The 11,962-nt window shown below is 35.0% G+C and overlaps 1 protein-coding gene across 1 annotated transcript; it reads left to right on the top strand.

Annotated features, from left to right (window-relative positions):
- The first annotated feature begins 72 nt into the window (after positions 1-72).
- LOC119988343 (protein DETOXIFICATION 40-like) lies at positions 73-3,737 on the top strand. Its single transcript, XM_038833344.1, has 7 exons — positions 73-461; positions 739-1,370; positions 1,783-1,839; positions 2,154-2,392; positions 2,810-2,928; positions 3,043-3,129; positions 3,463-3,737. Exons 1-7 carry the CDS (start codon positions 150-152, stop codon positions 3,535-3,537), a joined length of 1,521 nt encoding a protein of 506 aa, XP_038689272.1. The 5' UTR covers positions 73-149; the 3' UTR covers positions 3,538-3,737.
- The last annotated feature ends 8,225 nt before the right edge of the window (positions 3,738-11,962 follow it).

The following is an 11,962-nucleotide window of genomic DNA, read 5'->3' as shown; positions in this document are numbered from 1 at the left end:
GTAACAATTTTAATAATATGTAACAAGTTAATTTTGTTCTTTTGCAAATAAAAAGCCGCAAAACCCAATTGAACAAGAACCACTAGTGCTATACTCTCTCACCCTCTCTTATCACACACACAAACACAAGGGACTAAGAAGTAGTCGTTATGGGGTCTCAACCCAATGTGATCGATCAAGCTATAGTTCGAAGCTTCCGATCGCAAGGCGAGCCGGTAAGCGACGAGCTTGAATGGATACTCAACGACCCAAACTTGACGTTGTATCAGCGGCTCAAGGCGGCGACTTGGGTTGAGCTTGTTTTGCTGTTTAAGCTTGCCGCTCCTGCTATTGTCGTTTACTTGCTAAACAACGTCGTTTCGATGTCAACCCAAATCTTCTGCGGCCATCTTGGGAATCTCCAGCTTGCTGCTGTCTCTCTTGGTAACACTGGCATCCAAGTCTTCGCTTATGGCCTCATGGTTCGTCATTAAAACCAACTCTCTCTCTTTCTATCTCATCTTTCTTTCTTTTTCGGATAAGGTATGGGTTATAATATCAGTAAGATAAGGATCCCGGCTGCTGCCGAGTTGAACGCAAAGCACTTCATGTTAATCATGTGAGACATGTATAACTCGCGAATTCAATTGGATCGTGTGTGTCCAATTTAGTAGTTGCGATAACTGAAATCTCAATTGCCGGCATCTTTATCGTTTTGGTTATAATATTACTGATATATTAATTGTATGGTGTTTATAGCTTGGTATGGGGAGTGCAGTGGAGACGTTGTGTGGACAAGCTTACGGTGCAAACAAGTACGACATGCTTGGCTTGTATCTTCAACGATCAACCGTTCTTCTAACGGTAACGGCACTTCCGGTGACATTAATTTACGTGTTTTCGAAGCCAATCTTGATATTACTAGGGGAATCGCCAGAAATCTCATCCGCAGCTGCGCTATTTGTTTACGGATTAATCCCACAAATTTTCGCTTACGCGGCTAATTTCCCCATACAAAAGTTCTTGCAATCACAGAGCATAATAAATCCAAGTGCATACATATCATTGGCAGCACTTGTATTGCACCTGGTGTTGACTTGGCTGGCGGTGTTTGTATTGGACTGGGGTCTATTGGGTGCAGCCCTTGTGCTTAGTCTTTCTTGGTGGGTCATAGTTGTGGCTCAATTTGTGTACATTTTGATTAGTCCAAGGTGTAAACACACATGGAAAGGATTTAGTTTGCATGCTTTTACTGGGTTGTGGGGGTTCTTCAAATTGTCAGCTGCATCAGCTGTCATGCTTTGCTTGGAGACTTGGTACTATCAGGTCCTAGTCTTGATTGCTGGTCTTCTTCCAAATGCTGAGATCGCCTTGGATTCTCTATCAATTTGGTAAGTCAACATATTCAATCTCACTCTCTTCTTTTTTCTCTCTCTCTTTCTTTACTTTTTCTTTTTGGGTTGCTTAGGTACGTGGTTAAATTGTAATTTTTTTACAAGTGCCGTAACCCAATAATAATTTTATAAAATTATGAAGCTGTCTCTCTTTGTGTCGATTTTGTTGGTGGGACACCAAAATTGTACTACTTTGATTTGATGGTAGCTAGCAAACTTGATATTGTCCTCTAATATTTTATTGGTCCAACGTACCCCATAATATAGTGAATGTGTGATTATCTTCATTTGTTTAATTTAATTTGTATGATTAGAGTTTTCTTTTTTTGATAGAGGTATGATTAGAGTAGTTAATTTAAAGTATTATAATAATTATTATGGGATGGCTTACGTTGTTTGGGTGTTGCAGCACAACGATATCAGGATGGGTGTACATGATTTCAGTCGGATTTAATGCTGCTGCAAGGTCAGTCGTCCATTCTATTGGCCTAAACTTTCCATTATGTGACCAGTTATGATAAGGATCCCAATAACTGGTATCTCAGTTATCCCGATTATTGAGTTGTATGCAAGTAATTTCATAGATATCTTGTGTGATATGTGAAATCCACGAATTTATTTAAATCATGTGCGTATAACTCAATAATTGGAATAACGGAGATCCCAATTAGTGAGATGTTTATCATTTTTGTGCTGTGACAGCATTAGCCAGTTTTTATAATTGATTAATGACCATATATATATATATATATATATATATATATATATGCGTATGTACAGTGTTCGAGTGAGCAATGAACTTGGAGCAGGACATCCTAAATCCGCTTCATTGTCAGTTGTTGTGGTGACCCTGTCGTCCCTAATAGTCGCTGTAGTGGCTGCAATCGTGGCCCTCGTTCTACGCGATGTCATCAGCTACGCATTCACAGAAGGGGAAGTCGTCTCGAAAGCTGTCTCCGAGCTCACTCCCTTCCTTGCATTAACACTCATTCTCAACGGCATCCAACCCGTTCTTTCAGGTGCATAATTGAACCCTTTTTTTTTTTTAGTTAGGCCAACGTATGGGGCTTCATTTACTAAGGCATTAATATTAATGAGGAGTGTCCATATATGAAAAGCATGCCACTCACCATTATTAACATTTTGTCCGTTTTGAACTAGTCTATACTGGACTCAATACCAATACATACTAATTTGAACCCAAAAAAAACATTTGTTATTAGTTTAGAGGTTTGACCTATTATATTATGTACTTCACATATACCCATGAGCGATGTGAGACAATGGATTTAGCACCATCCACATCTATCCCTACTTAGTAGCTCGTTTAGTGCTTCGAAATTTACACTAAAATTTAAAATTCTTTGTGATAGGTGAAGATTTTAAATTATATTTTAAAATTCTTGGTGACAAGTGCGGATTTTAATTATATGAAGGGGTGGCTGTTGGGTGTGGATGGCAAGCATTTGTGGCATATGTGAACGTTGGATGCTATTACTTCGTTGGTGTTCCAGTGGGTGCCGTCCTTGGCTTTACATTCAACTTAGGAGCCAAGGTAATTAATTATATTTAATCATGATTTATAAATTTATACATACCCCGATACAAATAAAAGCAATATGATAAATTTATTTATTTATTTTTTTCTTCTCTTTTTGTGTTTGTGCAGGGAATATGGACTGGCATGCTAGGAGGTACATTCTTGCAGACAGTCATTTTAATGTGGGTGACCTACCGAACTGATTGGGAAAAAGAGGTAAAAAAAAAAAAAAAAACTTCAGATTAAAGTTAAAACTTTTTTTGATGTTGAAATCTCTGGAAAGAAAAGGCAGGGCCATTTTGTCTGATCTGAATGTCCCATTCATACCTGATCTCTAGAGATCAGCCACTTGGGTGGAATAGTCTCACAGCACACTGAACTTCTGTAAAGTATCATTGAGACCATTGATCGAACACTTGGTGGGCAATTCTCCAAAACACATCCACAGTATTGTGCTAAAGATGAACAGATAAAATTTTCAGTGATTTGCTACGAAATGGAGGACATGTTTGTAGGGTAATGCGTTTGTTTTGGATTTTATTGTTTTAGGTGGAGAATGCGAAGAGCAGGTTGGAGGCTTGGGATGACAAGAAGGAGAAGGAGCCTCTTTTGAGCAACTACTAAGAATCCAAATGGAGGGTTGTTGTTTATATCTTGGTTTCTGTCGTCTTTATTTATTCTCATAATTTTGAAAAAAATTTATGAAAGTATAGGAAATCTATAATATCTTGGAATACCACAGTGTCTGTATTTGGTTCATGAATCTCTCGGTCTCAGTTTTAACTACAATATATAAGCAATATTATCATGCATATAATTTTCTTTGTCAGAGAGTGAATTTCACTTTGATGGATGAGAATTAATGTTGTAGAAAAAGAAAATTTTGAGAAAAAGGAGGAAATATTCAAAATTTATAAACAAAACACAATAATATCTTGGAATCTCATAAGCCTCTGTGTTTGGGTCAGGAATATTTAATGAACAAGATTAAATCAATCTTTAATCAAGGAAATAAACACTGAAATCCACCAGATTTGATGGAAAACTCTAAGGTTTTCGATATATTTCTTGAGAACATCAAAAGTTAACGGTCACTAGGCTCGGCTACAACCCTAAAATAATGAAAAACACAAAATTATGAAAATATCTTTAAAATATTAAAAGATCCATTTGAGGCCCTAATTAAATGTCTAAACGAGTGTCCTTATCAAATTTCGCATAATTCTTACGTTTCAATCCTACAACCGGTATGCTTTGTAATAATATGCCACTAGTCCTACATCAAATATCAGATACATTATCATCGAATAAATATGTACTATGTTTCAAGAGGCTCTTTGACTCCACGTATTATTAATTATGCATTCATTGGGTCCTGATTTCATGTAGATCGATGGCCGATACCGGTTGGTACCGCACACATCGACCTCACCAATCGATCTATTACATCGCTTTGAAAGTAACTATTGCATATAATCAGTGGCAAATGCATGTATATATACAGATTGTCTTCCACATGCCTAGCATATTTCAACATCTATATATGTATATATCATCTCTATTTTTTTACATATACCCCACCCCACCCGAAAATAAACCTAAATCCTCGTCCCCCATAGGATTGAAGTCCACAAATTATGATTAAGATAATGACAGCAATTAAAAATAATTAAACTAGTAATTATTCCGACCCCTGAAATCATGTCGAAAAGAGACAAAATTAAATGTCACAGGGATGCACGAATGATTTTATCGTAGAGGGGCTATCAAAGTCATGCGAGAGTTCAGGAGCAATATCAACAATTTTTATTATTATTATTTATTATTCCCTTACTATTTAAATGAAAAGTCTAAATATCCCAACAACTTTATATCCCAACAATGTCCCAGTCTATGTGGCAAGCTTAGGTAAACATGCCAACATGGCATTAATTTAATAAAAAAATCTCTCTCTATTTTAATGACCCACATACCCTTCTAACCCTAACCTTTCCCCTCCTCTTGCCCCAACCGCACTTCTCATCCCTCAACTCCCTTTACAATCTGTTAGTAATGATGCTTCTTGTAGTAGGAATGAAGAGGAACTCCTCATCGAGGTAGAATTTCTAAGTTAATGTAAATATGACGCTCTAGTAGTTCTTTATTTTTTTTAACTTCATATTTTGTTTCTTCATCTAATAAGAATGTATGGCTTATTGTGTCCGCGAAGTAATTACTGTGATGGTTACTGTTCAATTCTAATTGTTTCTGCAAACTTTTCTAGATCCTCATTTGTAGTAAACAAGTAACGATATTGATACACATTCCAACAATTCAAAAACAAGGTAATTATAATAAAAAACAATGTAATTGAAGACTAATAATGAAAAACAGTGTAATTACATTGTTTTTGAAAACAATGTAATTAAAGTCTGTGTAACTCAAAAAAAATGTAATTGCAGTAGCAGTGTAATTACATTGTATTTTAAATGTTCCAGATTTTATTACATTGTTTTAAAACAATGTAATTAATAACGACCTGATAAAACATATCGACAATGGATCTTGTTAGAAAGAGTTTTACATACTAATTTCGAATATGTAATTTTTTTTGAAATTTAACATGTATTTTGAGAGATAAAACGTTTTGAATTTTCGTTTAAAAAAAGAAAAGGTAAAAACATGTGATGTCATAAGATGATGTCAGCAGTAGTAGTAAAGGAAATTAAATCAAGAAAGAAGGGTATTTTTGTCTTCAAAAAATAAAAAAATATCTACTTTTCATGTCACATGATGATGTGTCTTTGCCACATAGATTGGGATACCTTTGGGATACATTTTGCTAGGATATGTATCACTACCGCTATTTAAAAAGTAAGGGAGAAATTACTTTAAAAAGTATGAAATATTCCCTTACTATTTAAAGGATTACAAAACTACCACTAATATATAAAAATCAAAAAAATATAAGGGTAGGCAATTACTTTAAAAAGTATGAAATATTCCCTTACTATTTAAAGGATTACAAAACTACCACTAATATATAAAAATAAAAAAATCTAGGGTAGGCCATTTCCAACTCCTAACTATTGGTGAATCCGCTTATGGTGATGCATGGATTGGAAACCTAAAAGGTTAGAACACCTTACTTTTTGTGATCTTATCTAGACCAGTAGAGAAAATTAATTATTTAAATCGAAATTAAATAATTAATGTTAATGAAAACCTAAATGGTTAAAACACCTTACTTTTTGTAATCTTATCTAGACCAGCACACAAAATTAATTATTTAAATCTGAAATTAAACAATTAATGTTAATGACCATCCACCATCCGAAATATATAGAAAAGCAAGATATTAAATATATTGTCTTGTTACATGTATAGTCCACGCAGATGATTAGGGATATATATTTGCAAAGTTGTCGAGGAAGTGCAAGTCCTTTTCGGGTGACTTTTTGCCGTTTCGGCCTCTTATATATTCGTGTCATTATGGCTATGCTTGAATTGAAAAATGAAGCGTATAATAGAGTTAATGGAGCGGAGTTAAGTGAAGTTGAGTTATGGGAGGGGATTATCTTGACTAATATTTACTTGGATAGAATGTGGCATTAACGAGAATTAAGATGTGACTTACAAAAATACCCTTATTAAAGTCGAAATGAGTGAAAAACTTTTATGGATGATTATGAAAATGGTAACTAAATTTTTCGCTCACCTAACAAACCCCCCAAATTGAGGAGTTAACAAAATGTTGAGTTGGAGAGTTAAGTAAGGGGAGACTTGAGATCGGACAAATGGGTTTGATTATTGGGATTGTTGGAATTGAAAGTGTGATTTAACGTTGACAACGATCAATATCGAGGGTGGTGACTTTCCGATCAAGATTGATGAGAGGCGCCGGAACTGGGAGATGTGGTGACTTGGGTGAAGAGAGAGAGAGGCTTTGGTCGAAGCTGAAGCATACGGTGCAAAGGACAGTTGTGTGAAACAGAGACACAGAGAGTGTATCGCAGAGATGGATGGGAACGTGAGATTTGAATTCTTTAATATATTTTTATCCTTATTAGATCTAAATGGTTTGCCTCCCCAACCTCAAAATTTTTGAATTTGTTTGTAAAATCCTTCGAAGCAACTATAACAAATCCTTCAAAGTAAGCCCCTGCAATTCTCTTTCGAGAAAGTGTGTTTTTGTCGAACAGAGGGAAAAAAAAATAGCTTTCTAATTCAGTATTTTATATGCATATATATTTTATTTTCAGATATATTATTTTGAAGATTAGATGCGAATGTATATATGTAAAACTAATAGATCTGAAAATGAAATATATATGCATATATGTAGATATACATGACATACAAATAAGTAAGGATACAATTGTAAGTAATTGGTAAGCATTGCGAATATATTGGTAAGCATTGGTAATACGGACAAATATTAGTTTTGTAATCACAATATCAAATTTTAAATGGTATTGAGATTCCTTATTTTTGTAAAGAATCTTATTACCAAGTAATTGGACAACGCATTTTTAAATTAATAGATACTAAACATTATAATGTAATACGAATACAATTATCATCCGTTGCGGGATTTCGATCCTGCATCATGCCATCCGTTGCAGCTACTGAAACCACAAGCGACACCACTGAAAGAGGAGTGGGGGAAATCTACTACTTGAAGAAACGTTGGTCGGAGTGAATATACGAAAGATCAGGTCTTGCGTCCATACAAAGTTGGGCCTGAGTTTCTTGGGCTCCGGATATTCTAGTTTACTTGTCAATATGAACAAGTCCAGTTTAGTGTAGTGGGCCTCAACATATTTGGATTTGCAGGATGGTCAGAGCACCCAAAAGCTTATAAACTAACTGGGCCGTAAAGGAAAGGTCCATTCACTGTGTTTTTATTTTATTTTTAATGTGGGTCCATCAATTCAATGAACAAAAAGTTTTTTGGCATTAACAAAATAAGTGAAGGGGTTTTTAGGGAATGCGCATCACCTTTAAGGTTTTATTACTTTTTCGAACTTTTTTTTTTCCATCTGAAATCAGAAATGAATCTGTAGATATTATATTTGTTTCGTATATGATATTATATTTGTTTTGTATCCGTCAATATTATATATGTTTTGTATCTGTCAATATTCTTCTAAATCGAATATAAATATGCAGATATTATATCTGTTTTGGATCTGTTATGATATGTTTTCGATTTTTGGTCCTTTTGAAACTTCAAACAGATAACATTTTATTAAGGACAGATAACATTTTAACAAGACAGATAACATTATGATAGATATCAAATTAATTGAAACAGATAACATATCATCTACAATCTGTAGATCTCACATCAGAACAAAAAACCATGAAAATCAGCACAGAAGCTGTCGAAAATAATGATGTGATGACAGATCAAAGGAAAACAACAAGATCTACAAGTCTCGTGGTGAGTATGGGTAGATCTAGTTCGAACACAACAAAAATCCGATTGAAAAATCACTAAAAAATGTCATAGAACTCTCAAATAAGCCACGAGGGGCGGAAACAAAGCTTCTGGCAGTGTAGACAAAGCTTCCGACGGAGATCCAAGATGAATCATGTGTAAAATGCATGTGTCATGTTTGAGGATGAAGATAAGGGTATTTTAGACAATAAAACCATATATTTTGACTTTTTGTCTTTCTTGGAATATTAGTTCAAATTATATGGACTTTATGGAATTAGACTTTATGGAATAAGACTTTTAAGAGTGTCCTTATTATAATAAAATTTTCCAATAAAGGATTTATCCTTAATTTTCCCATAAATAAATAAATAAATAAAGGACTCGTTTGATTCGTGGAATTCACATTTTCAAGAATAAGAAATAATATTAATGGGGTCGGGTGTTAAAAATTCATAATCCTCATCGAACCCGATATAAGGTCGGGTTGTACATAACCAATCCTTATCCAACTCTCATTTTGGCGGGTTTGGTTCTATTTGGGTTTTGTGCAACCTTCCTTTTTTTTTTTTTTTTTTTTGAAAGAGGATCATGGACCCAGATGTATTAGATAGAAACCAATACAAACCACTATCAGTGGTCACTTTCTCTACCCATAGGCAGACGAAACACTAAAAAAGAAAGAATACAATCAGAGCAGGAAGAATTAAAGCAAGGCAAAAACTAGAGCCTTGGACGCGACCCAGCTACCAAAAAAAGAAGACTAAACTACTAATAACAGTCCAAGGAGTCCCCAAACCTGGAACTACATCCCCTAAACACCACTTCTGTCGTCAGAAGAACCTTCCCTTGCCACAATTACCTCCACCTCGGAAGGGACTTCCTCAATCCAAGAAAGAAAAGAGTTGGCCACAATGCCTTTTTGTGCAAGAATATGAGCCGCCTTATTAAGGTCTCTTTTAACATGAGAAACCTTCCACTGAAAAAAGAAACCCAGCAACCTAATTATATCCAAAACAATCACACCCCAATCCGATAAATTGTCAAACGGAGTATGGGGATGAAGAGCATCTATAATTGTTAAAGCATCTCCTTCTAATTGAATTGCCTGAAACCCAAGATCCTTAGCAAATTGTAAAGCAAGAAGGGCTGAAAGCGCCTCGGCCATTAACGGACTAAGAGCTATTGCCCTCACATCAGAGCAAGCTGCCAAAGGAAAACCCTGATCATCCCGAATAATACAGCCAAATCCGGACCGATTAAGATCAGAACACACAGCTGCATCAAAGTTGATTTTCACCACACCCGCTTGGGGAGGACACCAAGATAATAGAGAAGGAACATCCGGAAACATAACCCCTCCCCTCTTCTCTTGTAGGCCATGTAACATAGACTGAAGTGACTCAGAGGCCAGAGTAAAAACTTCATTGGAAGAGGGCAGAGTGCCCCCATACACTCGAGTATTTCGTCGGTGCCAAATCATTCTTAACATCACTGCAAAAGCGGCCAAGCTAGAACTGTCAAGACGGCAAGAGAAGAGAGTCCATGCCTCTTTAAAAGATGAAACCAACAAAGGTAATTTCTGGATTTGGTTAGTACTGTGACAAATAACCTCCGAAGCATAAGGACACAAGAATAATGCATGCATTAGAGATTCAGGGGAACTTTTACAAAGCATACAAGAGGCATCTAAAAGCAATTTCCGTTTAGCCAAGTTATCATAAGAAGGAAGAATATTATGGACCGCACGCCATAAAAATAACTTGGTTGAAGGAGGAACCTGGAGGGCCCAAATACCAGGCCAAAAGCCACTCCCCGAGCTATCAGAAGAAGAACTAGGACCCAACCTGTCTCTGAGATCTAAAGCTCGATGATACCCACTCCTAACAGAATAGTGGCCATTCGCCGTACCATTCCAGAACATCTTATCCACACCCATGCCAAGGCTAATTGGGAGAACAAGAATAGCATTAGCTTCCTCTACCGTGAATATACTTCTAATCAGAGAATGGTTCCACCATTTAGAAGTAGGATCAATAAGAGAAGCTACATTTGAATCCCTAGAGAAACCCTTCTCACTAGCATCTTCAGAAAAACTTAAAGACCTCGCAGCCCACCTATCCCCCCATATTCGAATATTGTGGCCTTTAGCAATTCTCCACTGGAGACCATCCCTTAGGATCCAGCGAGCGGAACAAATGCTTTTCCACCGTCCATCAACTCAATGAACAAAAAAAAGAAGAGGAATTCTTAGAGTTATTGGGGGTTGCTGTAGTTTTTTTAATAGCAGCCCCTGCTGTAATTAAATTTTAGTATCCACTAAATTTTTTAAAAATTTCAAAAAAATTATATTTGTATTTTGATCGTTTATACGAATCTAACGATATATCATTTATCCGAAACAAAAATCAAATTCAACATAAAAAAGATATAATAATTCTGAACCGTTGAATATAAACTTAAAACTTTCTATGTCTTTTTCTTGATGAATTTGATTTTTGTTTCAAAAAACAAATATAGTTAGATTCGTTAAACAAAATACTACACAAATATAATTTTTTTATTTTTAAAAATAATATAAATGTACAAAATTGCAACAGCGGGGGCTGTTGTAATTTGAGTTACAGCAGCCCTCAATAACTTGAATTCTTCTTTGATCAATAATTCATCCTTTAGTTACTTTTTGAAATATAGAATTTCAAAGAAAACTAGATTTTTTTAAAGGAGGAATTCTTCTTTCCTCCCAAAAAAGAGGAATAATCTTAAGAATTAAGAATCCTCACTTATTTCTAATAAAACATCTTTAATGCACTTATGAAAAACAAATAATTTCGTTAAAATCCCACAATTATAATCGACATATTTTACTTTTATTTTGATAATTTTTAATTTTTGGACATCAAATTAAAGTGTTAATTTTTACTTTAAATATTTCATACAATGTGAAAAATTATTTAATATACTATTTTAAATCATATATGATAATAAACGTATTTCAATAATTTAAGAATTGTTTCATTTTAATTTTTTACTTTAACCAAACATGATCTAGAAAAGTATAATGCCACAAAAATAATACTATGAAAATATGATTTATATATCGAAAAAGAATAATGATGTCAGAAAATTAATTTTCATCACACCTCCTTTCCATTTTCATCTCCAAATCCAAATCCATTAATCAATTAAACAAATCCAAAGAAACAAATTTTTTTTTTTTGAAAAGAAGAAACTTTCATTAAGACGAAAAGGGGAGACAATCCGTCTCAAGTACATAAGAAAGAAAACTAGGACTGTCACCAGTCCATAGTCTATGATCATGATAATCCAAAGCCTGTTTAGCTAATATGTCGGCAGCATGGTTTGTTGTGCGTTTAACATGACAGCACCTTACATTGGAAAATAAAGGAAATAAGTCCTTAGCACTTTTTATACATAGGCCAGTTTCTGACAGATCATTGCCTTCACTGTTCAAAGCTTGAATAATCAACAAGGCATCACCTTCCACCACAATAGATTGGCAGCCAAGGTTCTTAGCAAACACCAAGGCTTCCCTAGCTGCCATACTCTCTGCAAACAGGGGGTTTGAGGGGCCATCGAAACCAATAGAACAAGAGGCTAAATGAG

The sequence above is a fragment of the Tripterygium wilfordii genome, chromosome 21 (assembly GCF_013401445.1).
Source record: "Tripterygium wilfordii isolate XIE 37 chromosome 21, ASM1340144v1, whole genome shotgun sequence".
NCBI lineage: Eukaryota > Viridiplantae > Streptophyta > Magnoliopsida > Celastrales > Celastraceae > Tripterygium > Tripterygium wilfordii.
This window is presented reverse-complemented; position numbering and strand designations above follow the sequence as displayed.

Coding starts and splice junctions, on each gene's coding strand:
- LOC119988343 (XM_038833344.1), top strand. CDS start 150: ATGGGGTCTCAACCCAATGTGATCGATCAAGCTATAGTTCGAAGCTTC. Junction 1,840..2,153: donor GGATTTAATGCTGCTGCAAG/GTCAGTCGTCCA, acceptor GCGTATGTACAG/TGTTCGAGTGAGCAATGAAC. Junction 2,393..2,809: donor CATCCAACCCGTTCTTTCAG/GTGCATAATTGA, acceptor AATTATATGAAG/GGGTGGCTGTTGGGTGTGGA.